The sequence below is a fragment of the Budorcas taxicolor genome, chromosome 21 (genome assembly GCF_023091745.1).
Source record: "Budorcas taxicolor isolate Tak-1 chromosome 21, Takin1.1, whole genome shotgun sequence".
Lineage (NCBI taxonomy): Eukaryota > Metazoa > Chordata > Mammalia > Artiodactyla > Bovidae > Budorcas > Budorcas taxicolor.
Window position 1 is genome coordinate 59,348,945 of NC_068930.1, and position 27,327 is coordinate 59,376,271.

The 27,327-nt window shown below is 38.3% G+C and overlaps 1 protein-coding gene and 1 non-coding gene across 2 annotated transcripts in view; one reads left to right on the forward strand and one right to left on the reverse strand.

The window, feature by feature from the left end:
- WDR76 (WD repeat domain 76) overlaps positions 1-24,416 on the forward strand; it is a 48,303-nt gene extending 23,887 nt beyond the window's left edge. The window contains exons 9-14 of the mRNA XM_052659862.1: positions 886-1,039; positions 8,871-9,029; positions 16,335-16,552; positions 17,145-17,297; positions 19,215-19,268; positions 24,161-24,416. Coding sequence (XP_052515822.1) covers positions 886-1,039; positions 8,871-9,029; positions 16,335-16,552; positions 17,145-17,297; positions 19,215-19,268; positions 24,161-24,416 — 994 coding nt within the window. The remainder of the gene's footprint in view (positions 1-885; positions 1,040-8,870; positions 9,030-16,334; positions 16,553-17,144; positions 17,298-19,214; positions 19,269-24,160) is intronic.
- Positions 24,417-25,812: 1,396 nt separating this feature from the next.
- On the reverse strand, positions 25,813-25,886 carry TRNAE-CUC (transfer RNA glutamic acid (anticodon CUC)). The gene has a single exon. It is a non-coding gene; the product is annotated as a tRNA-Glu (tRNA).
- Positions 25,887-27,327: the final 1,441 nt, after the last annotated feature.

Sequence of the window (27,327 nt, forward strand, 5' to 3'; positions counted from 1 at the left end):
AACTGTTGCTTCCTGACCTGGATACAGGTTTCTCAAGAGGCAGGTCAGGTGGTCTGGTGTTCCCATCTCTTTCAGAATTTTCCACAGTTTATTGTGATCCACACAGTCAAAGGCTTTGGCATAGTCAATAAAGCAGAAATAAATGTTTTTCTGGAACTCTCTTGCTTTTTCGATGATCCAGCGGATGTTGGCAATTTGATCTCTGGTTTCTCTGCCTTTTCTAAAACCAGCTTGAACATCTGGAAGTTCATGGTTCATGTATTGCTGAAGTCTGGCTTGGAAAAATTTGAGCATTAATTTACTAGTATGTGAGATGAATGCAATTGTGTGGTAGTTTGAGCATTCTTTGACATTTCCTTTCTTTGGGATTGGAATGAAAACTGACCTTTTCCAGTCCTGTGGCCACTGCTGAGTTTCCCATATTTGCTGGCATTGAGTGTAGCACTTTTCACAGCATCATCATTTAGGATTTGAAATAGCTCAACTGGAATTCCGTCACTTCCACTAACTTTGTAGTGATGCTTCCTAAGGCCCGCTTGACTTCATATTCCAGGATGTCTGACTCTAGGTGAGTGATCACACCATCGTGGTTATCTGGGTTCCCCTTTAGGACATGCCAAATTGTTTTCCAAAACCTTTTTTTTTAATTTCTGAAAATCGTATATGAATTTACTCTGCTGTTAGTATATATGAATGTTTAACTGTAGCCTGCTGACTTTTATGAGTGAAAAATCGTACCCTGTTGTTTAATTTGATATCCTTGGTTGCCAGGAAGTTGAATATTTTTCCACATTTATTGTGACTTTTCTTTTTTGAATCACCTTTAATTGTTTTGACCATTGAATTTGGTTTTACTTCTAAAGTTTAACTTTTTAATGTTCTCAGCTACAAAGTCAATTTAAATGGCATGGTCATTAGTGAAGATACTGTCTGTAAAGTTACCAGAGGCTCAGTTTCCTCAATGGCCATCCACCCGTCGGAAATGAGAACTTTGGTGGCAGCTGGGGCCAAATCTGGGCAAGTTGGACTTTGGGATTTGGTAAGTTATTATTAATTTTTTGAAGCTACTGAAGTTCGATTAAAGGAAATAGTCTGTGAAAGAATGCCTAAAGCCATGTGTTTCTAGATGTTACTTGAGATACATAGTTTTGTGCTTTGTGATTTCAAATTTTAGAAACTTACAGGAATTTAAATTTACTTTATAAAACTTCTAACATTTTTAGCTTGAATATCATTAGTCATCTGGGCATAAATGCCTGCCAGGAAACTTTATTACAGCTTTAAATGTATATATGAAAAGATCACAGCAAGTTCTTAGTTTTCTAATTATGTTTGAAATATAATTTTCAAACTGGATCAAAATGTCTTCCCAAGGATCTTCTTATGATGATCCTAGTCATTTTTTGATGAGTCAGAAACTGATATTAAATTTCATTCATTGCATATATAATAATGCATTGATTGCTTTTAGTGGTTACAAAATTGAAGAAAGCCAAGTTAATATTCTCTGAATTTATTTATTTTTGGCTTTGCTGGGTCTTCGTTGCTATTCGGACTTTTCTCCAGTCTTGGTGAGCAGGGACGACTCTGTAGTTGCGGTGCTCAGGTTTCCTATTTCGGTGGCTTGCCTTGTTGCAGAGCATGGGCTCCAGGGCGCTCAGGTTTCAGTATCTGTGGCACATGGCTCAGTAGCTGTAGCTACTAGAGCTCTAGAGCACAGGCTGAGCAGTTTTGGTACACTGGCTTAGTTGCTCTGCAGCATATGGGATCTTCCCGGATCAGAGATCGAACCCATGTCTCCTGCGTTGGCAGACCGCTGAGCCACCAGGGAAGCCCTGAATTTATTTTCTAACTGGGGAAGTAGAACAAAGACATGAAAAATGCCTAAAGGACGATTAATGGAGATGGAGAAGCCATTGTGACTTGTCGAGGGTTGGGGTTAATAAATGAATTTTGTAAGAAGAGAAGAAATAAAAACCAGGTTCTCTTTTGAGTGCATAGGTTCTTGCTTATTTTGATAAGATGTTAGTAGGGGTAGGAGGCGAAAGGATTTGGTAAAGAAAACAGAAGCAGGGAAGTGGGAAGAGGACCAGAAATAGTATAAGGTTGTATAAGCTAAGAGATGAATTTCAAGCATGGGAGCCTGACAGGGCTTTTTTTTAAGAGGAGTTATGAAGAATGGGCGGCTTCCCTTGTAGATCGGTTGGTAAAGAATCCACCTGCAGTGTAGGAGACCTGGGTTTGATTCCTGGGTTGGAAAGATCCCCTGGAGAAGGAAATGGCAACCCACTCCAGTATTCTTGCGTGGAGAATCCCATGTACAGAGGAGCCTGGAGGGCTATCGTCCAGGGGGTCACAAGAGTTGGACGTGACTGAGTGACTAAACGACCACCAAAAAGAATGGGAACAGAAAAAAGGGGGGTTAGTTTTGACATAGGGTATGGTTAGTGAGTTGAGAGAATAGCTTCAACGATAAGGTAAGGAAGGAACGGAGCCTTTTAGGAGATTAAAAAAGTACGGGGTCGGGGACTTCCCAGGTGGTGCAGTGGATGAGAATCTGCGTGCCAGTGCAGGGAACACGGGTTCGATCCCTGTTCCAGGAAGAGTCCACATGCTGTGGAGCAGCTAAGGCTGTGAGCCAGAACTACTGAAGCCTGAGTACCTAGAGCTTGTGCTCTGCAACAAGAGAAGCCACCGTGAGAAGAAGCTTGAGCATCCTGATCAAGAGTATCCCCCACTCAGTGCACTAGAGACACCCACGTGCAGCAGTGAGGACCCGGTGCAGCCAAAAGTAAAGAAAACAAAAATTTCTAGAAAGTATGAAGTAGAGGAGGAAATGGAAACAGTGGGTAGACTGTTTGTTGAAGAACTTAGGAAAGGAACAGTAGAGACTTAGCATAGTCGAGTGAGTATCTTTGCAGGGTGGATGTTGATACATAGCAGAGTTGAAGACATGTGGAACAGTCCATTTGTCATGTCTTTTCTGATGACTCCAAAAACCTTTTTTACTGGATGTCTGCAGTCCAGTGTTTTTATCAACTTTCTAGCTTTTCAGGACATCTGGTTATCTCAACAGACCGAGCAAGTCTAAAGCCAGTGTCTTAGCTATCCTGTTCTCACTCCCCAACTTCCTAAGTTTTTTTTTTTTTTAATATTTATTTTTATTATTTAACTGTGCTGAGTCTTAGTGGCACATGGGTTCTTTGATCTCAGCTGTGGAATGCGGGATCTTTCGCTGAAACATGTGAACTCTTAGTTTTGCCCTGTGAAATCTGGTTTCCTGACCAGGGAACAAGCCCGAGCACCCTGCACTGGACAGCCAGGGGAGTCCTCCCCTAGTTTTTTTTTTTTTATTAGTTTTGTTGAGGTCTAATTCATATTTTATAAAATCCACACATTTAAAATGTATAATTTAATGATTTTTAGTAAGTTTATTGAGTTGTAAACTATCATAATTCAGTTTTAGAACATTTTCATCATTCCTGTAAGATTCCTCGTGGCTATTTATGTTTAATCCCTGTTTCTACCCTTATCTCTGGGCAAATTTCTACCAATTTGCATTTTTTAGATAAATTTCATATAAATAGAATCACAGAATACATGGTCTTTTATGTTGGTGTTTTTCTTTGAGTATGGTTTTAAGGTGTATCTGTGTTACTATAACATGCTAGTAGATGCTAATCTGTCAGCACCTCTGTCTTTTATTGTTGAATAGTATTTCCTTGTTTGATTATACATTTTGTTTATGCATTTATCACTTGGTAGACATTTGGGTTGTTTCCACTTCCTGGCTGTTGTGAATAATTCGATTTTAAATATTTGTATACACAATTTTGTGTGGAAATGTGTTTTCATTTCTTTTGAGTGGGTACCTGGGAATAGAATTGCTAGGTCATATGGAAACTGGTTAACGTTTGAGGAGCTGCCAAACTGCTTTCCAAAGGGTTTGCACCATCTTCTATTCCCATCAGCAATATATGAAGGTTCCAGTTTTCCTCCGTGCTCACCAACATTTATTATTGTCTGTCTGTCTGATTATAGTCTTTCAAGTGGGTGTATCTTCCTAGTGAAGGTGTATCTTCCTAGTGAAGTTTTATCTCCCTGTGGTTTTGATTTGCATTTGTCTAGTGAATAAGGTGGAGAAGGCGATAGCACCCCACTCCAGCACTCTTGCCTGGAAAATCCCATGGACAGAGGAGCATGGTAGGCTGCAGTCCATGGGGTCGCTAAGAGTCGGATACAGCTGAGCAACTTCACTTTCACTTTTCACTTTCATGCATTGGAGAAGGAAATGGCAACCCACTCCAGTGTTCTTGCCTGGAGAATCCCAGGGACGGGGGAGCCTGGTGGGCTGCCGTCTATGGGGTCGCACAGAGTCGGACACGACTGAAGTGACTTAGCAGCAGTGAATAATGATGTTGAGGCTCTTATCCTGCCATTTGGATGTCTTTGGTGAAATGTCTATTCAGATCTTTTGTCAGTTTTTTTATTGGATTGTTTGTTTTCTTGCTGAGTTGTAAGAGTTCCTTGTATACTCTAGATGCGCATCCATATCAGATACTTGATTTACAGGTATTTCTCCTTTTCATTTTCTTAATGCTATTGAAGTGCAAAAGTTTAGAGTTTTGATGAGGTCCAATTTATCAAATTTTTGGTGGATTGTGTTTTTGGTGTCATCTAAGAAATCTTCTGTGTAGCCCAAAGTCAGAAAGTTTTTCTCCTATGTATTTTTCTAAATTTTTTTATAGTTTAAGCTTTCGCATTTAGTTCACTGATCCAGCTTGAGTTAGTATTAGTATTATAATCTTTGAATTGTTTTTGTATGTGCTCTGAGGTAAGGGCCCCGGTTCGTCTTTTCATATGTGTATATCCAGTTGTCCCAGCAGTGTCTGTTGAAAAGACTCTGTTGCCGCATTGAATTGCCTTGGTATGCCCTCAGTTTTCCACTTAACTTTTGGTAAGATTCCTAGTCTCGCCTAGGGTCAAAAGTTGCATTGTCATTCATTTGGTCACCCATGTACCCATTCATTCATTCCACACTTACTGAGTGTTTTGTGTTAAGTACTCTTCTAATCATACCCCAGCCATATTTGTGAGGAAAGACTGTTCATGTTCTCATAGGGTTTGGAATTTAGTGGCAAAAGCAGCATGAATGAAGTAATTATATGTTTGATAAATGGAGTGAATTATATTCTCTGATTAATGGAGTGAAGGAAGGGTGGTATTATCACATAACAGGTAGACTGACCTGATTTGGAGGATCAGGGAAGGCTTCCCTCAAGAGGGGAGAATTGAGTTGAGATTTGAAAGCTAAGTAGGAATAAACCAAGCAAAGAAAGGGAAAAGAGCATGTCAGGCAAGAGGAACAGCATGTCAAGGACCTTAGGCAGTAGGATGCCGGCTTGATACAAAGACCTGAAAAAATGCCTGTGTGGCTGGAGCATGGACAACAAAGGCATAGATGGAAGGGATGAGTGGAGTAGGGGGGAAATATAGAGGTGGGAAGAGGTCAGATGTATATCTTGATAAATTTTGTTGAGAACTTTGCTTTTTATCCTAAAAGCAAAAGGAAGCCATGGAAGAGTTAGGTTGTCCCTTCATTTCTTATGTGTAGTAAAGTCATGTAATGATTTTGCCCTCTCTTTCCTATCCAGGCTAACAGCAGATTAGTGAGGGCTCCATTTTCTTTTTTGGGATTACTGTAATTGTCTTTACTGGTGCTTGTACTTGCGGTTTTCATATTCCAATCCATTGTGTACAGACAGTCATTTCTAGGCTCAAAACAAACTGGTCCTGGACTCATTTTGGTTTGACGTCGTTAGATGCACACTTAACTTGGTATTTTCGGACTGAAATGGAATTTGGACTACAGGTTTCCCTCCTTATCCAGAGTGAAAGTGAAGTCACTCAGTCGTGTCTGACTCTTTGTGACCCCGCGGACTGTAGCCTACCAGGTTCCTCCTTCCATGGGATTTTCCAGGCAAGAATACTAGAGTGGGTTGCCGTTTCCTTCTCCACCTTATCCAACAATAGAGTATTACTGTGAAACTGTAAGCTCAAATGGTGTAATGCAAGAAGCAATTGCCTTAAGGTGTCTTGCTAATAAATGCACAGAGTAAATCAAGATAAAGTACAGATGCTGTCAGACGCAGTTCAGAGCTAAGAGTGGCTTCATGCCGAGATACTGAATGTAAGTTCCCTGGGACAGAGCTTGGTGGTGCCACTCTTGCTGCTTGGGGTGCGCTGCCTCTGTAACAGCTTCCTGCAAAACAAATGCTGAATACTATTTTCATTTTTCACCTCTTCTCATAAAGACGAAAATCCTTTTTGGATTCCCTTCAGTTAGCGAAAACAGATGTTAACATAGGTGTTTTGTAAGAGCGAAGTGGTATAAAGCAAAAAGCAAGCTTTTGAGAAGCAAGATTACCTGTGTTTATTTTTAAAGTAATTAAAATAGAAAATTCAGTTCTACCAGGCACGTTTCAAGTGCTTAATAGCCACACATGAATAGTGGAGTCCATATTGGACAGTGCATATACATATTTCATTTTTGTCATCTCAGTAAGTTCTTTTGGACAGTGATGCTGTGGAGCAAGTTAATAATAGCATTAATTTTGGTAAAATGAGGCTCAAAGATAACAAACAACGTAATGAAGGAGACAGCAAAACTAAGGAAACAAGTTGAAAATCAGTGAAACTAATAAATTAGAAGGAACAGAATAGACATTGCTGAAAATAAAATTACTGATATTAAAGGAAAGATTTAAGGTTATCTTAAACACAGATGAAAAAAGTTTTAAGGGAAAAGCCAGAATTGGATTGGCACATTTGAAAATGTATGCCATGTTCTCGGAAACTTTGGAGCTTAAAGGACAAAGAATTCTTCACGTAGAAAAAACAAATTAGTTTCAAGGGGAGAAGCCAGGCTTGCCTCAGTTTTCTACAACATTTCGTGTAATGTCTACAAAGTTCTGAGGGAAGGAAGTGTGACCTGGAATACATAGGTAGCCCAAGATATTATTCTTATGTAAAGGCAGCAGGGTAGGTATTTTCACATGTGAAAAAATTCAAGAAATTCAAGACCTATGAGTTCATCTGGAAAAACTCCTTGATAGAAAATCTCAGCCAGTTAAAAGTAAGTCAAAATTAAGAATTCACAAGTGAAGAAGTTTGACAGAAGAATCGATGATGAGTATTGAATCCATTTAAATGAAGAACTAATATCGAACAGCAATATGAATTATGGTTACAGAACTAAGTATGAATGTTGTTAACCTGGAGAAAATAAAAATAAATATAGAGATGGAAAAAGGGGAGATTGGGGGCGGGGTAGGAAATAGTGTCCTCAATCAATAGAAATTTAAAATTGAGACATTCATAGTTAAATTTAAAAATAAAGCTTAATGACTGTAAGGGCTTTATGCTTTATACTTTTTCCTTCTTAGATAACTAGATAACTCTTGTAAAGAATCACTTGAAATTGAAAAATTCCTTCAGCTTGCTTTTCTTTTATTATTTTAAAGTATAGTTAAATTTAATACTATTAAAAGTGGCCTTCCCCATCCCACCCACCCCCAAATTTCTTCTCTGTCCTTCTATCTATATAAGTAACTACATGTAAAGACATCTATAATGATTGCTTAATATTTCAGTGATAATTTTGGTCAATTTTGAATTTTGAATGATTTTTCAGAAGTTTTGTCTGGAGAGTATTGTTTTTCTAAAAAAATATATGCTATGCTCAAAGATGCCAAAGTGTTAACAGTGGTTAACTCTGGGTAGGAGGAGGAGTTTGTGTGATTGTAATTTTTTTCCTTTTTTTAAAAGAAATTTTTCTTTCTTTCCTTTAACATTTTTTTCTCTTTAAAAACTTAAAAAAGACAAAAACAATGCTTGAGTATTTCAGAGCAGACTAAGCTAGATTTGGAGATGATAGTTGTTGGTTCATAGTATAACATGTGGTATAGGAATATAGCATGGAAATTCGAAACATGATGATTTCAGAGTTGATAATCCAGTAGTGAAAGGATAGTCTTTAGAAGCAGTAATATTACTACAGAAATTCAAATACATGCATTTTTCATGGGGTATTTAGGGAATTTGATTTTTTTTCAGTTGCTAAGTCATGTCTGACTCTGTGATTCCACAGACTGCAACATGCCAGGCATCCCTCTCCTTCAATATCTCCTGAAGTTTGCTCAAACTCAAGTCTGTTGAGTCAGTGATGCTATCTAACAATCTCATCCTCTGCCGTCCCCTTCTCCTCTTTGTCCTCACTCTGCCGCCCCCTTCTCCTCTTGCCCTCAATCTTTTCCAGTATGAGGGTCTTGTCCAACGAGCCAGCTCTTCGCATCAGGTGGCCAGAGTATTTAGGGGATAAAATATTTTAAAAACTATCATTTTGTGTCAGAACCAAACAACTTAGGAAGATTGTGCTCAGGATGATATACCAGAGAGAAGCATACTTAGCAAGCAAAGTAGAAGTAACATTGATGTATTTTAGTAGGAAGGAATTATCCTGTATGTGCGATAAAAAGTAAATCTCACATTTCCTGAGGATTTCATGAAGTCAGAATAAGCAGTAGTTATTTCCCTTCTGCATTATGAAAAACTAGTTGTCTAGTGGCAAAAAACTGGAAACTGTTAAAATAAATGAGACTTAATTCTGTTGGATTGAAAATTAGGAAAATAATGTAGTGAGAGTATAAAGTTTCTAGTTCTGACTTTCTAATTGGGAGGTTGCGTATAATAATAGACTGAGAAAAGACTGAATATAATACAGACAAAAATATTTTAATGACTTAATGACATAGAATATATTACTACTTCTCACCAGTTTTTGTCTCTCCCTACCCCTAACTCTCTTCCAGACTCACCAACCTAAAGAGGATGGAGTTTATCTTTTTCAGCCCCACAGTCAACCGGTCAGCTGTCTTTACTTCTCACCTGCCAATCCGGCTCACCTACTGTCACTGAGCTATGATGGCACATTACGCTGTGGGGATTTTCCCAGGGCTGTTTTTGAAGAGGTAAATGTTAGTGTGTTTACATATTGACCTTAGATGATATTCTAGATTCTTTATGAAATGCCACATGAATGATTATTATACAATCAGACTGGATGAGATGATATGGAACAGGGACTTTAGAACTATTCTGCCTAAATTCATATCCCGTCTGGCACTATTTGTGTGACCTTGACGAGTTCTTTTACCTCTTTGTGTCTCAGTTTCCTTAGTTTTGAAATGAAACAGTAATAATATTTACCTTACAGGATTGTCATGAGGATTAAATGAGTTAATGTAGATAAAGTACTTAAAACTTTTGCAAAAATTTTTTAAAGACAATAACCTATTCTGTTTTAAGGCTTAAAACTTGTCTTTTATTCAGGAAAAATATTAGAATATTATATTTTTGTTTATTATTTCTAGCCTTTACAGATATGAATTTTGTGAGGCTGATTCTTAGATGTGACAGAAAAGACTATAGAGAAATTCATCACATAACAAATAGTACTGTAGCACATTATATCTAAAACATATGGCCAGTCTACATTAACTCACTTAATGTATCACAGAAACTATAAAATTTGTTTTTTTGTCTTCTAGCTAAGATTTATCATGTCTTACATGCCATATATATATCTGATAATAGATTAGCTCAGCTATTTTTATCTGGTGAAGTTAGAATGAAATAGTGCAATTGGATGTGATAAAATTGTACTCTGGCAAGAAATGGACACCCAGGCGATTTCATTCAGAACATCTTAGGCCAGGTTTATTCGTAACCACCTGTTGAGGATAAGGTCTTTTCCTGGGCTAATCTAGCCCCTATGAGGTCAGATTAAGTTGAAGTCTGTTTAAGAATAGTTGAAAGATGTTAGGCTCATACTTGTGACTATCCGTCTGCCGAAAGATACTCTACTAAGATAAATAGCCTTTACCCCTTGAAGGTTTTCTAATCCATTTGATATCTGGTTGGGTAGACCAGAAGCTTCCAAAGGCCTGAGGAATCCTCACAATATATGATCCCAGTGATTACATTTGGTCTCCTACTTAAATATCTGCTACTTAATGCTTACAACAAACATGTCATTTCAGGTGAGCTTTCACATTTGCTTATTAACCATATTAGATTTCCTCATTAAGAGAATTCTTATAAATTAAACCCTTTTTCAATGTGAATTTTAATCTTCATGAAGTTCAGGATGGTTTAGATGTAGGTTTCTACCCTTTAACTTATTTTGAATGAAATTTTGAAGTTTTTAGACATCCTCAGTATAAGGGCAATTTTATGTGTGAAACAATGAAGAAAACATGATATCATCACTTATGATTTATTGTCATAAATACTAATTTAATTGATCTAATTTTATGTATGCCTTAATTTTTTATGTAAACCAGTACTCAAAATTAACACATTTTGATGTCTTTGTAATTATTCTAATATTCTGTGTACAGATTATTCATAATTACTTATAGGAGTTTTTCTTAATACATGTATTTATTGAAGTATAGTTGACTTACAATGTTTGAGGTGCACAGAAAGGTGATTCAGTTATACATATTATTTTTCAGATTATTTTCCATTATAGGTTATTAAATTGACTATAGGTCCCTGTAAACCTTTGCTACTTGTTGCATCTATTTTTTTAAATTAGAAATCTACCATTCTCTTCATACTAAGTCAAACAAGTGGAATCAAAATGTCATAAATTTTTTAGTTAGGTGAAAATTCAAAAGTTTTCTAAAATACATATATTATGCATAACATATATATGTATACAATAGTGTTTCTGCTATGCTTGGTAAAGGCTTGAGAGAACATAAAAAATACAGATGGAGAAATTGGAAAACCTAAACGGAATGAAATGGAGCACTGAGTATGAAGAAAAAATGAAACAAACTAGATGAAAGTAAAAGATCATCATATAGTCCAGTTGGTTTTAAACATGGCTGCTCATTAGAAACATATCTGGAGCTTTGGACAAAAAAAGCAGTACCTAGGCATTTGTAATTCTGATATGCATCTGGATTTTAAAAAGTGATTATAGGTTTTCTTATTAAATGGTAGCTTTGGTGATAGAGAATTCTATTATTTTTCCTGTTGATAAGCATGATACAGTGGTATTAAGTGAGTAATAGTTCAGTTCAGTTGCTCAGTTGTGTCCAGCTCTTTGTGACCCCATGGACTGCAGCACACCAGGTTTCCCTGTCCATCACCAACTCATGGAAGTTACTCAAACTCATGTCCATTGAGTCAGTGATGCCATCCAACCATCTCATCTTCTGTCGTCCCCTTCTCCTGCCTTTGATCTTTCCTAGCATCAGGGTCTTTTCCAGTGAGTCCGTTCTTCACATCAGGTGGCCAAAGTATTGGCGCTTCAGCATCAGTCCTTCCAATGAATATTCAGGATTGATTTCCTTTAGGATGGACTGGTTTGATCTCTTTGCGGTCCACCCTGTCCAGCCTTCAGCCTTTCCCAGAATCAAGATCTTTTCCAGTGAGTCATCTCTTTGCATCAGATAGCCAAAGTATTGGAGCTTCTGCTTCAGCATCAGTTCTTCCAATGAATATATACAGGGTTGATTTCCTTTTGGATTCACTGATTTGATCTCCTTGCAGTCTAAGGGATTCCCAAAAGTCTTCTCCAGTACCACAGTTTGAAAACATCAATTCTTCAGTAGTCAGCCTTCTTTATGGTCCAGCTCTCACATTTGTACATGATTACTGGAAAAACCATGTCTTTGACTATACAGATCTTTGTTCGGCCAAGTGATGTCTCTGCTTTTTAATGTACTGTCTAGGTTTGCCATAGCTTTTCTTCCAAGGAGCAAGCGTCTTTTAAATTCATGGCCGCTATCATCGTCTACAGTGATTTTGGAGGGCAAGTAAATAAAATCTGTCACTACTTCCACTTTTTCCCCTTCTGCTTGCCATGAAGTGATGGGACCGGGTGTCATGATTTTAGTTTTGAATGTTGAGTTTCAGGCCAGCTTTTTCACTCTCCTCTTGCAGCCTCATCAAGAGGCTCATTAGTTCCTTTTTACTTTCTGCCATTAGAGTGGTATTATCTGCATATCAGAGGTTGTTGATACCTCTCCTGGCAATCTTGATTCCAGCTTGTGCTTTATCCAGTCTGGCATTTTGCATGATATACTGTGCATATAAGTCAAATAAGTAGGGTGACAGTATAAGCCTTGTCATCCTCCTTTCCTAATTTAGAACCAGTAAGTTGTTCCATGTCTGGTTCTTACTGATGGCTTCTTGACTCTCGTACAGGTTTCTCAGGAGAGAAACCATCTCTTTAAGAATTTTCCATAGTTTGTTGTGATCCAAACAGTCAAAGACTTCACTGTGGTCAGTAAAACAGAAGTAGTTGTTTTTTGGAAATTCTCTTGCTTTCTCTATGATCCAGCAAATGTTGGCAATTTGATCTCTGGTTCTTCTGCCTTTTCTAAACCCAGCTTGTACATCTGAAAGTTCTCTATTCATATACTGCTGAAGCCTAGCTTGAAGGATTTTGAGCATAACTTTACTAGCATGTGAAATGAGTGCAATTGTACAGTAGTCTGAACATTCTTTGTCATTGCCCTTCTTTGGGATTGGAATGAAAACTAACCTTTTGCAGTCCTGTGGTCACTGCTGACATATTTTCCAACTTTGCTGACATATTGAGTGCAGCACTTTAACACCATCATTTAGGATTTTAAATAACTCAGCTGGAATTCTGTCACCTCCACTAGCTTGTAAGTAATGCTTCCTAAGGCCGCTTGACTTCACATACTAGGATATCTGGCTCTAGGTGAGTGACCGTACCATTTTGGTTACCTGGGTCATTAAGACTTTTTTTTTGTACAGTTCTTCTGTGTATTCTTACCACCTCTTCTTAATCTCCTCTGCTTCCGTTAGGTCTGTATTGCTTCCGTCCTTTATTGTGCCCATCCTTGAATGAAATGTTCCCTTGATAACTTCAGTTTTCTTGAAGAGATCTTTAGTCTTTCCTATTCTGTTGACTTCTTCTACTTCTTTGCATTGTTCATTTAAAAAGGCCTTTTTATGTCTCCTTGCTGTTCTCTGGAACTCTGCATTCACTTGGGTATATCTTTCCCTTTCTCCCTTGGTTTTTGCTTCTCTTCTTTCCTCAGCTATATGTAAAGCCTCCTCAGACAACAATTTTGCCTTTTTGCATTTCTTTTTCTTTTGGATGGTTTTGGTCACTGTCTCCTGTACAGTGTTACAAACCTCTGTCCATAGTTTGAAGAACTGTGGCACTCTGTCTGCCAGATGGAATACCTTGAATCTATCCTTCACCTCCCCTGTATAATCACACGGGATTTATTTAGGTCATACCTGAATGGTCTAGTGGTTTTCCCTACTTTCTTCAATTTAAGTCTGAATTTTGCAATAAGGAACTGATGATCTGAGCCACAGTCAGCTCCAGGTCTTGTTTTTGCTGACTATATAGAGCTTCTCCATCTTTGTCTGCAAAGAATATAATCAGTCTGATTGCAGTATTGACTACCTGGTGATGTCCATGTGTAGAATGGTCTATTGTATTGTTGGAAGAGGGTGTTTGCTATGACCAGTGCATTCTCTTGGCAAAACTCTATTAGCCTTGCACTGCTTCATTTTGTACTCCAAGGCCAAACTTGCTTGTTACTTTAGGTATCTCTTGACTTCCTACTTTTGCATTCCAGTCCTCTATGATGAAAAAGACATCTTTTTGTTTTTTTGGTGTCAAATCTATAAGTTCTTGTACATTTTCATAGAACTGTTCTGCTTCTTTGGCATAAGTGGTTGGGGCATAGACTCAGATTATTGTGCTGACATATTTTCCAAATTTGCTGACATATTGAGTGCAGCACTTTAACACCATCATTTAGGATTTTAAATAACTCAGCTGGTTTGCCTTGGAAATGAACCAAGATTATTCTTTCATTTTTGAGATTGTACCCAAGTACTGCATTTTGGACTCTCTTGTTGACTGTGAGGGCTACTTCTTTTCTTCTAAGGGATTCTTGCCCACAGTGGTAGATACAGTGGTCATCTGAATTAAATTTGCCCATTCCTGTCCATTTTAGTTCATTGATTCCTAAGTTGTCCTAAGATGATTTTTTTAAAATGTCAGTGTTGTGAATTAAGTCATAGTTTAAAAAACATGGTGAGAGTGAAGTTTATGGTATAGGAAATACTACATCTCAGTAAAACTGTAAAGAGAAATTAAGAAGGGGAAAAAAGAAATAGTGAACCAAACCAAACCCACGTGCAGACTTGATTCTGTCAACAGACAGCTGTTAGACGCCTTGAAGCTGAGGCAGAGGTGTCAGTAACTAAAGCTTTAGGCTCCTGGTCTGTGGTCTAGTAAGGTGGTGTTGAGGATAAATAACATCATTTTTGGGATTCTCGATCTGTAGATCAGTCTTGCCATCTCCTGCTTGAGTGTGTCCAATCTACCTTGATTCATGGCCTAGCATTCCAGGTTCCTATGCACTACTGTTCTTTATAGCGTTGGACTTTACTTTCACCACCAGACACATCCAAAACTAAGCATCATTTCTGCTTTGGCCCAGCTGCTCCATTCTTTTTGGAGCTATTAGTAATTGCTCTCTGCTCTTCCCTCATAGCATGTTGGACCCTTTCCGATTTGGAGGAGGTCGGTGTGCATCTTCTGGTGTTCTCTTTTTGCCTTTTTATACTGTTCATGAGGTTTTCCTGACAAGAATACTAGCATGGGTTGCCATTTCCTTCTCCAGTGGACCATATTTTGTCAGAACTCTTCAGTGTGACCTGTCTTGGGTGGCCCTGCACAGCATCACTCATAGTGTCATTGAGTTAAACAAGCCCCTTCGCCATGACAAGGCTGTTGTTCATGACGGGGATTTGCTTATTAGTAATTATTGTAATTATTTAAAGAAATGTCTCTTGGGATCTTTGCCTGTTTTTACTGGGGTTTTTACTGGGGTTATCTGTATTTTTAGTATTGAGTTGTCAAAGTTCTCCACTTAATTTATTTTTTTAAAAGTCAGGCTTATTGAGGTATACAATACATACTATAAAACTTACCTATTTTAGGTGTGCAGTTTTATGAATCTTGGCAAACTTATGTAACCACCACTGCAATCAAGATATAGAAAGTTTCCATCACCTGAAAAAAATTACCTCATGACCCTCTGCAGTTAGTCCTCTCCTCCTTCCCAAGCCCCTGGAAACCAGTGATGTGATTACTGTCCATATAATTAAAAAAATTTTTATTGGAGTATAGTGGATTTACAGTGTTATGTTTCAAGTGTACAGCACAGTGAATCAGTTACACATATTATCCACAAGATTCTTTTCCCATATAGACCTTTACAGAGTATTGAGGACAGTTCTGTGTACTATACAGCAGGTTATTAGTTATCTATTTTATATATATTAGTGTGTCTATGTCAGTCCCAGTTTATCCACCCCTCCCCCATCTTCTGGTAAACACAGTTTATTTTCTACATTCGTGACTCGACTTCTGTTTTGTTATTTGTACCCTTTTTTTAGGTTCCACATGTAAGCAATATATGATATTTGTCTGTATCTGATTTACTTCACTCAGAATGACAATCTCTAGGTCCATCGATATTTCTGCAAATAGCATTAGTTTGTTATTTTTTGTGGCTGACATTCCATCAGGGTGTTCCTGGTGGCTTAGATGGTAAAAAATCTGCCTGCAGTGTGGGGGACCTGGGTTCAATTCCTGGGTTGGGAAGAACCCCTGGAGAAGGGAATGGCTACCCACTCCAGTATTCTGGCCTGGAGAATTCCATGGACTCTGTAGCCCATGGGGACATGACTGAGCGGCTTTCACAGAAACTGAATATCCCAGCGTACATGTGCTCCACATCTTTATCCACTCCACTGTGGATGCACCCTTTAGGTTGCCTCCATGTCTCGGCTATTGTAAATAGTGCTGCTGTGAACACTGGGGTGCATATAGCTTTTTGAGTTTCAATTTGTATTTCAATTGAGTAGAATTCAGATTCAGTCTATTTCCTAGTAAGTTTCAGGGTAGATCTGCAACTGAGGTTTATTGGACTTACGAGATTTGGGATGTAGCCCCAACATGGGTGGATGGGCTGTTTGATTGCAGGCAAGTCTTGGAGTCGATCAGTCAGTGCTTTCAATTCCATCTCTGCTAAAGAGGATGACCATTTTGTCCTGTGCTTCTTGTGGGGATGATGGGAGGATAGATGAGGTATTCAGGGTAAAGTGTTGTATTACTTTTTTAACAAAGAATTGATGCATTGGCTTTTTTTTAAAAGAAGAGCATTACTTAAGTGGATTGTTCCTTATATCCTTAGGTATATAGAGATGAAACAAGAAGCTTTTCCTCCTTTGACTTCTTGACAGAAGATGCCTCCACTTTAATAGTAGGTCACTGGGATGGAAGTATGTCACTAGTGGATAGGCGGACTCCTGGAACGTCTTGTGAGAAACTTATCAAATCATCTTTGAGCAAAATAAGAACTGTTCATGTGCACCCAGTGCAGAGACAGTATTTTATCACCGCAGGATTAAGGTATGTTCTTCATAAAATTTATGATACAGATGTTTTAACATTAGGAATAATGTTTTAGTTTGATTGACAAAGACTTTTTTGTGATACCCACAGACCAAATAATTTTCCTTTCTAGGCTAATTTAAGGGTGTTTTTCTTTCTTTCTTTCTTTTTTTTTTTTAGTTTTTTTGTGATTCTTTAAAATGGGATTTAATACATAGTGAAAATATTGAAACAAATATACATTTTTGTTTTCCCTGGTCTTGCGCATTTACTTCAGTCTTTTGAGAAGAAAATACGTAAAAAATGCAAGTTAAATGGGACCTACAATTTCTTAGTCTGTGTTAACTTTTTTCTCGAGGCGATGAGAAAGCCAGCTAGAATCTTGTCTCTCTATACCCACCTGGTTACATATATATGCTATAATTTTGGAATTTTTCTAATTTTTAATCTATACCCGTGTTTTTAAAAGTAATACAGAAGATCAGAGGGGCCTGTCTTAACTGTTCTTCAATGTAGTGTGTATTTGAGTGTCTTAATTTATGTTCCGTGCTATTGTAGAGGCTTACTCTGTGTACTGTGATAACACTGAGAATTATTCCTCCTGTTACAGGGACATTCATATTTATGATGCAAGATGCCTGAAGCCCAGTAGAAACCAGCCTTTGATTTCTTTAACTGAACACACAAAGAGCATCGCTTCAGCCTATTTTTCACCTCTTACTGGTAACAGAGTAGTAACCACATGTGCTGATTGTAAGCTGAGGTAAATTGGGAAGACAGAAATACATTGTTAAGAGTCTGTAATTACTGTGTTCGTTAACCAGTAGCTTTGTTTACTATTACTTCTTATTAAATCACTAGCGTTAATTGTTTTGTAGCCATGTCTAGGTTCCCAAAGATCAATGACTTGTACTTAATATCATTTCAGCAGTTTTGGAATCTGTAAATTGAGATTGGCAAGGAAGGTCTGTAACTACCCTGGGGAATGATGTCAGGCTTTCCTTTTAGCACTGAAATCTGATGAAATCAGGCTTGTGATATCTTGTGTGAAAGTCGCTCAGTCGTGTCCAGCTCTGTGACCCCGTGGATTGTAACCTGTCAGGCTCCTCTGTCCGTGGAATTCTCCAGGCCACAATTCTGGAGTGGGTAGCCGTTCAGGGGATCTTCCAAACCCAGGGACTGAACCCAGGTCTCCTGCATTGCAGGTGGATTCTTCACCGTCTGAGCTGCCAGGGAAGCCTAAGAACACTGGAATGGGTAACCTATCCCTCCTCCAGTAGATCTTCCCGACCCAGCATCGAACCGTGGTCTCCTGCATTGCAGGTGGATTCTTAACCACCTGAGCTGCCAGGGAAGCCCTTCTGTGTGATATCTTGGGCAGAAGATAATTTTAGCATAGGAAGAAGCTCTTACTCTGGGGATAGTGGGATCCCTCCCACAAGTCAAGTGCTGAATTGAAGTTGCAGAGCCCTTGGCCATGGGCAGGCAGGAAAGATAGCAAAAACTGGGTCTCTGTACAAACTATTGGATAAAATTTTATGATATTAGCTTTGGTATCATTCTATAGCTACTACCTAAAAATGGATTTTAAAATGTAATATAAGCCAGTTGAACAAAAATAGAAAATAATGCCAATTTTTAAAAATGTGGAGAATGCTAATGCAACAATGAAGGAAATAATTTTGTTCTCTTCTAAAATCCACAATTTTGCCTAACATTGCAAGCAGTTCTCAATTTATGAGACTTTTACCTTAAGTGATTTTGGAATGTGTTCATTATTCACTCAACAAGTATCTGTTGAATGTATACTATGGGCTGGGCTCTAGAAAATCACCTAATTTCTGTTTAGACCCATATATTAGGAAGAACATGGTTTATATGTGTGTGAGAGGTGCCCTTTTAATTCCTTGTAAAGTCTGTGAGCATTGCCAGGTAGTACATTAAGAGATTTCATCACTGGGCAATCACAGCCCAGTGTCCCCTTTCCACCCATGCAGTTTTCTTTGTGTTAAGGACCACTTACTTGTCCCATTCCTGTTCATTTGCACTGCAGACTTTACTCTTGTGATTTGGCTTTCTGGTAATCTAATTAGAGTTCTAGTGCCAAGAAATGGCAGTGGGATAGCTAGGCACAAGGAGAAGGGTGAGGTGGTGATGACATGGCTACTTTCTGCCAGGGTGCCTGGTGGAGGCTTCTGAGCTCCTGCAGTTGCCCCACACAGTTCCTCCCCTTAGTTACTGGCCAGCCAGTCTTGCCAGAGCCTGGAAGTGACAGTATGATGCCTTCAATCGATAGGTCTCATGGGGAACTTGCTCTTGATACATGCCTGCACTTTAGGTTATTTGTGCATTTTCAGATGACATCCGTTATGTATGACCTGTATTACTGTGGGTCTGATTATAGAGTCTGGATTATCACTGTCGAATGTACATTTAAGTTTGGAATAATAGTGTTTAGTTTCCAAACTAAACTCTAAGAACTGAATTTTACGCTATTCTTTGTAACTTTTATAAATATATTAGCTAGCTGAGGTTTGTTAGAACCTGATCCTATATATTTTAAAACAACAACCATTATCATGAACCAGTGAAAAACTTGTTAAATACCCTGATGATATTTCAGAAAAATCTCAAACAATAAAAAGAGTGTGCTTCTTTATTCTTGCTGTTTATTTTGCAGAATCTTTGACAGCAGCTGTATATCCTCGAAGATTCCTCTTCTTACCACCATCAGGTCAGTGCCCATATGCCAAATAATGTGGACCCTGGATTACTATGAGCTCTTTGTTGGACTGCATACGTTAGACATCTGATTATCAAAGAGATGTATAGGTCTGATTTTATATTACAGTGTTCCTGGTTACTTGTTCCTATCCCATCCAGAAGAGTTCTTGCTTCCAGGTTGCCGGTGTCTACAAAGAGGTTCTGTCTCTTTTAGTCTGTAGCTATTCTCTGCTTCTGAGTGGTTATATTTGGTTAAGGTGAATGACTTTTCAAAAACTAAATTAGTCATGTTATCATATTGAGACTGACTTGCTCGAGAGGCTAGCTGAAGCACTCTTTATTTGCACCTGTTTCTTCTGGGCTTAGCTTCCCCATCTTCCTATTTCTTTGTTTGGTTATCCTCTTTTTGCATCTGCTACCTTTAATATATGTATTTTACATCAAACTTTACTCAGTGTCTACTTCCTACACATACTTTTTTATCAGCGTTTATTAAGTTGGGGACAGGGCATGCAATATATGTTAACTGTTGCTTCATGAGTTTTATAGTCTATAGAGGCTATATTTAGTATGCTTATTTTCTTTTTCACAGAATTTCCCCTCTTCATTTCCTTTTTCACACTTTATTAACTGTAGTTAGTTTGTTGACTTCTAGTGTGTATTTTTAAAAAATTATCTAGGGTGATGATTCTGGGGTCAGTAGAGATAAGGTCATTGAATGGCAGTGAGAAATGTGGTTCTCCATTGTTCATCCTTCTTTAATAAGAAAGGGCTGTTGGTGGTGTTGCGGTGTAGAGAATAAAAGGGCAGTGCTTTTGTTCTTTGCTTTGGAGAGCAGTGAAGAGCCCCACATATATTTAAATTGTTTTTTACCTTATTTTTAGTTGTGATTGTAAACACGTAACAGTAAGTCAGCCACCTTAACTATTTATATGTATACAGTTCAGTAGTGTTAGGTGTGATCACGTTGTGCAACAGAGTTCTAGAATTTTCTGTCTTGCAAAACTGAACCTGGCCCATGAGACATTAATTCCTCTCTCTTTTCCAGATTGTGGCAGCCATCTGTCTAGTTTGCATTTCTATGATTTTTACTACTTTACTATTTCATGTGAGTGATATCATAGAGCATTTGTTTTTTTGTGATGGGTTTATTTCACTTAGCATAATGTCCTTGATGTTCATCCATGTTCTAGCATGTAACAGGATCTTCTCCCTTTTTAAAGGCTGCATAATAATTCCATTGCATGTATACGCCATATTTTCTTTATCCGTTCACCGCTTGATCGACATTTGGGTTGTTTCTACCTCTTGACTATTGTGAAAAAGCCTACAGTGAACAAATGGGTGTAAAGCTATCTCTTCAAGATCCTGTTTTGAATTCTTTTGGATAATACCCAGAAAGGAGATTTTAATGGATCATCTGATAATTTTATTTTCAATTTTTTGAGGAACCTCTATACTGTTTTTCCATAGCTGCCAAACCATTTTACATTCCAGGAGTGCACCAGGGTTCTAAGTTCTCTTTATATATATGTATCAATACTTATCCTGATGATTGTGAGGTAATATATCATTGTGATTCTGATTTGCATTTCTCTAATGATCAGTGATGATAAACATCTTTTCATATGCTTATTGACCATTTGTCTGTCTTCTTTAGAGGATTGTCTGTTTAGGTCTTTTGTTTTCAATTGCATCATGTTTGTTGTTGAGTTATAGAAATTCCTTACATATTCTGCATTATCAAATATATGATTTACAAATGTTTTCTACCATTTTGTGGGTTGCCTTCTCAGTCTGTTGATTGTTTCCTTTGCACAGTTTATAAGTATGATGTAGATTTGTCTATTTTTACTTTTGTTGCCTGTACTTTTGGTGTCATATCCAGAAAATCATTGCTAAATCCAGTGTACTGAAACTTTCCCCTGTGTTTTCTTCTGTGTTTTATTAAGAGTTCCAAGTCTTAGGTATAGGTCTTTAATCAACTTTGAGTTGATTTTAGTATATAGTATGAGGTTATGGTGGTTTAGTCACTATGTCATCTATGACTCTTGTGACCCTGTGGACTGTAGCCTGTCAGGCTTCTCTGTCCATGGGATTTTCAGGCAAGAATATTGGAGTGGGTTGCCATTTGCTCCTCCAGGGGATCTTTCCGACCCAGGGATGAAACCCCCATCTCCTACATCGCAGGCAGATTCTTCACCACTGAGCCATCAGGGTTACTGTCCAATATTATTCTTTTGCATGCGGATATCCGGTTTTGCCAGAAGCATTTTTTGAAGGGACTCTCCTTTCCCCGTTTTGTGGCCTTGGCACCCTTGTTGAGTGTCATTTGAGTGGGAGCGTGGGCGTTTCCTTATGGGCTCTGTTCTGTCCCGCTGGTCCATAGCGTCTGTCTCTATACCAGTACCGCGCTGTCATGGTTTCTGTTGCTTTGTGTAGTATATTTTGAAATCAGGATATATGAGGCCCCCAACTTTGTTCTTTTTAAAGATTATTTTGGCTGTTTGTAAAATCCCTTGAGCTTTCATATTAATTTTAGGATTTTTTTTTTTCTATTTCTGTAAAACGTGCCCTTGGGATTGATTGCATTGGTTGAATTCTATAGATCACTTTGGGTAGTACAGACATTTTAACAATATTGAGTCTTCTAATCCACAGGCAATTTATTTGTGTCTTTATTTGTTTGTGTCTTATTTGTGTCTTTTGTTTGTTTCAGTAATGCTTTGTAGTTTTCAGTGTACAAATCTTTCATATCTTTGGTTAAATTTATTCCAAAATATTTTATTCTTGTTGATGTTATTACAAATGGGATTTAAAGAAATATATTTATTTGTTTTTGACTCTGCTGGGTTTCTGTTGCTGTGTGCAGGCTTTCTCCAGCTGTGGTAAGTGGAGCTACCCTTCATTGGGGTGCATGGGCTTCTTATTGTGGCAGCCTCTCTAGTTGAGGAGCATGGGTTCTAGAGCACAAGCCCAGCAGCTGTGGTGCACATGCTCTGTTGCCCCGTGGCATGTGTCATCTTCCCAGACCAGGAATCGAGCCCATGTCCCCCGCATTGGCAGGTGGCTTCTAACCACTGGACCACCAGGGAAGTCCTGGGGTTGTTTTCTTGTTTTCCTTTCTGGATTGGTCATTGTTAGTGTGTAGAAATGCAGCTGATTTTTGTGTGTTGATTATATCCTGCAAATTTGCTGAGATTTCGTTTTAACTGTGTGTGTGTAGTCTTTAATCCTACCCAGTTTTCTAATTCTACCAAATTTCCAGTGTTAAATATGTTGAATAGATGGCAAGAAAGGCATCCTTGCCTTTTACCAGATCTTACAGGAAAAGCTTTCAGTCTTTCATCATTGAGTATAATGTTAGCTGTGGGCCTTTAATATATGACCCCTATTTTATTATGTCGAGATCGTTTCTGTCTATTCCTGGTTTGTTGAGTGTTTATCATGAAAGGGTATTGAATTTTGTCAGATGGCTTTTCAGTGCCAGTTGAGAGGATCTTATGATTTTTGTCCTTCATTCTGTTTAGGTGGTATGTCAATTAGTTGGGTTTTGTGTTTTGAACCTTCCTTGCATTCCAGGTATAAATTCAACTTGGTCATGGTGTATAACCCTTTTAATGTGCTGTTTGAATTTTTTGCTGGTATTTTGTTGAGAATTTTATACCAGTATTCATCAGGAATATTCGTCTGTAGGGCTTTTTGCTTTTTTTCTCCCAGTAGGGTCTTTGTCTGGCTTTGGTATTAGAGGTGTTTGCCTCATAGAATGAATTCCTCTTCAGTTTTTTGAAGAGTTTGAGGAGCATTTGGTGTTAATTCTTACTTAAAGGTTACGTAGAAATCTTTAGTGAAGCCATCTGGTCCGGGGCTTTCTTTGACGGGAAGTTTTTGGTTATTGTTTTAATCCCCTTACTAGTTACAGTTCTGGTTAGATTTTCTATCTCTTTTTGATTCAGTCTTGGTAAATTTTATGTGTTTGGGAATGTATTCCTTTCTTCTGGATTGTCCAGTTTATTGGTGTATGGTTGTTCATAGTATTATAATCCTTTTTATTTCTGTAACATAAGTTGTCCCAGTTTCATTTCTTATTTTAGTTATCTGCACTTTGTTTTCTTAATCTAGCTTGCTAGTTTTGTTCTCTTAAAAAAACCAGCTCTTAGTTAATTTTTCCTATTGTTTTTGTATTCTCTAATTCTTTTATCTCTAATCTTTATTATTTTCTTCCTTCTGCTAACTTTTGGTTTTGATTATTCTTCTTTTTCTAGTTCCTTGAGATGTAGTTAGATTGTTGATTTTGATATCTTTCTTCTTTTTTGATGTTTACTGTTAAAAATTTCCCTCTTAGTATTGCTTTCATAGCATCCCATAGATTTTGGTAGTTGTATTTTTGTTTGTGTACAGATATCTTCTAATTTCCCTTGTGATTTTTTTTCTTTGAGCCCCCAAAGTACTTTTTACCTTATGGTTGTATAGGTTATATAAAATGATTTCAGGGTTTGGTTATTAGGGGAATACAAATATGGGAAATAGATTCTGTTAAACAGCAGTAACTTAGATTGTGTATTTCTTTATTCTAGGTCTTGTGTTTGCATGTGCTAAAAAAAAAGGAGGGGAGTGTATTGAGTTAGGAAGCCAAACAAAAATGTTGCCATTTCAGTATGTTCAGTGACCATGCACTGAGCACAAACCACTGTACTCAGCACTGGAGATTCAAAAATGCAGACATCATCTCTCTCCCGGGTTTCAGTCTTGTAGGAAGGATAAGATTAGGTCGTTGATGACTCAGTAACTTGAAACTTGGCAGAGAAAACCAGCATTTAGGAGCAGTGCCATCTTTACCCTCTGCCCATGCTATTTTGAGTTATTTAACACTTCCTGTCTTTCAAAAAATTGTTTCATTAGGCACAACACCATCACCGGGCGATGGCTGACCAGGTTCCAGGCCGTGTGGGACCCTAAGCAGGAAGACTGTGTCATAGTTGGCAGCATGGCCCAGCCACGGCGAGTGGAGATCTTCCATGAGACAGGAAAGTGGGTGCACTCTTTTCTGGGTGGAGAATGCCTTGCCTCTGTGTGTTCCATCAATGCTATGCACCCAACTCGGTATATTTTGGCTGGAGGTAATTCCAGTGGGAGGGTACATGTTTTTATGAACTAAGAAAGTTGTGGACTTTTGGGTTTGGAAACACCAATTTGTTCAAATTAATCTGTCTAAGGAGCCTAGTAATTCGTGTGGCTTAGTCTGTTTACTTGGTAATATGTACTATTTAGCGAATATCAATTTGCTTTGTAAATAAGAATTATGAGCAGAATGTACTTTTAGGATGAGAGAGGCCTTGGAGGTTGTTTCTGTAGGATGTGGAGGGCATTGGAGGGGAGACTGTGATGCTTTCAGCACTTTTAACCAGGCAGAATGTGGAGAAATTCCAGCATTATAAATTACAAAGCTTTGAGTGATCAGTGATTTGGTTGTTTTTGTCGCCTTGATTCTATAGTCATATATAGATTTGTGGTTTATTTTACAGTTTGAAATACATATTTATTTCTAGACTTAAATACACTGGAAGGGATCCTGAAAGGTTATCTCATCTGAGTGATTTTGAAACTTTTAATTTTTTAAACTGAGCACTTTTTCCCCCTTGCCTCTAAATTAAATCTTACATGAAATCCCAAGATAATTGCTGAGAGGCTGTGGTTCACTTGGGCAAGGCCTGGGTCCCTGTGTTGACCTTCTCCTCACTCTTCTCCATGGCTCCTGAGACACAGCCAGGGAGTCCCAGGGCTTGTAGGCACAGGGTTGGAATATACTAATCCCTGCCACCCAGTGTGAGATTACTTTTAGACCACCGTTTCCCAGACTGGGTTGTAGCTATTGACGTGACTTAAGTGACCATGACCAGTGTCTAAAAAAATGAAAAGGAGACAAATAGTAAAGAATAGCAAACATAATTAGAACAAATATTCTTTTGTGAAACTTAGTTCCATGCATACATAGCTGTAGGTATACATGCATATGTATTTCATGATGTAAAATGTATTTCTTTATTACTGTGGTCATGGTTAAAGAAGTAAGAGCTCCTACTCTAGAAGGTCCCAGCCAGCTTTATGTGTCCTTGTCTTTTAAACTCTCCAGAGGAGATTTAGTAGCCTGGGAAAGTGTTATGGAATTCCATTTCTGGCGTTTATTCATTAAAAATACTTGTTTTCAGAAGCTGTGGCAACTTGAATGTGTCTGTTGTTGGACCCTACTAAATCAGCAACTGAGATTACTGTGTGTTATTATTGATTCAACTTTTTCTGTTGTTCATTGCCAAATGACTACTGAAAGACTGTTCTAAATAGTTTCAGCAATATGCCTGATTTCTAAGAGGAAATATGATTTTTCCAGAATGGTATGTCACAGAAATAAAGTGATATATGTAATTTCCTTGAATAACATTTTTTTCTTTTTTAAAATTTATTCATTTGGCTGGGCCATGTCTTAGTTGTGGCATGCAGGATCCTCAGTCTTTGTTGCAGTATGCAGGATTTTAGCTGCAGTATGTGGGATCCAGTTCCCTGACCAGGGATTGAACCTGGACCCCCCTGCATTGAGAGCACAGTGTCTTAACCACTGGACCACCAGGGAAGTTCCTCCAACGTTTTGCTTAAATAATTTCCTTCTCTGTAATTAAAGACTAAACAAATTTTGAAGCTTATTAAAAGGTTGTGGGTATTTATAAGGAATAGGGTTTCTCTTGTTTTCTTGGTGCTGGAATACAGGAATTGATAAGCAAGGTGGAAATATGAATTTATGAAATACAAAATAAGGCTATGTGAAGTTGTACAGGTGCACGTGCTTAACTGCTCAATTCTGTCCGACTCTTTGTGATCCCGTGGACTGTAGCCTGCCAGGCTCCTCTGTCCATGGGATTCTCTCAGCAAGAATACTGGAGTGGGTTGCCATTTTCTCCTCCAGCGGATCTTCCTGACCCAGGGATCGAACTACAACTCGCACCTCTTATGTCTCCCGCATTGGCGCCCCCTGGGAAGCCCTGTGTGAGGCCGAGGTATGTTATAAACTGCTCTGGAAATAGTTAAAGGAAGACTTTAGGCTCCCTTTCCCTTTTCCACACCACTTATTTTTATGGGTTCTAGTCGTGGCCGGTTCTGTGGGAACTGTTCTTTTTCTTAACATGTTGTGAAACTACTCTTAATCAAATTAGTACTGTCATTTAAGCCTTGAATACCTCGTGGTAATTGCCTGGCTTCTGCTATAAATGTTAGAACATTCTTGATGTTTCTCACTCTTGTGGTCTCTTGCCATTGTAGCGTCATAAGCTGTGCTATTTATGTCCATTCAAGAGTTCTCTCTTCTTGAGGCAGTGTAGGAGGGAGAGTGAGTAGGGGGCTTGTTTCTTCATGGTAAGCTCTACAGTGAAACAGTTGTTTAAATCTAGAAAGCACATAAAGGACAATTGTCTCCCTTACGACATCCTTAAACTGTACTCTGTTGTGAAAGGCACTTTTCCCAGAGACTTGCTTAAAGTCATGTGGCTTCTGTAATTATGTGTGTGTTACGTTTGCACTGTCTCCTTCCTGGATAAACCTTTTGTGTTAGTTGGCCTGTATAATATCTCATAACCGTGTAAGCTCTGAATTCTACTGGTGTTATTTCCTTTGAGATGCCTTTTTTTTTTTTTAATGTGACATTAAGGAGGAAGAAGATGATCTCATTTGGGGTGAATGGAGACTTGGTCAGACTAAGAGAAACTGCAAATGATTAGGGACTGATAGACTCTTACTTGCTTAAGACCTGCTTTAGTATTCTGGCTTTTGAGTTACCTTTCCACAGAGAAGACTTTGCAAAGGCACTTCTCCAGGAAAGCAGAGAGCTTTAGGGCTGTGGTTCAAAGATTTAAATATCTTCAGCCAGTGTACAGGGGACGAGGAGGAGGGCAGAGAAGCGCCTTCTGTTATCAAACTTGAAGGAAAAAATAGAAAGGATGTGCACACAGTTGAGTCCTCGTCAGTTATCCAAGAAGGGCGGCAGCTGTGAATCTGTAGCGTCATGGGAAACCACTCTCATC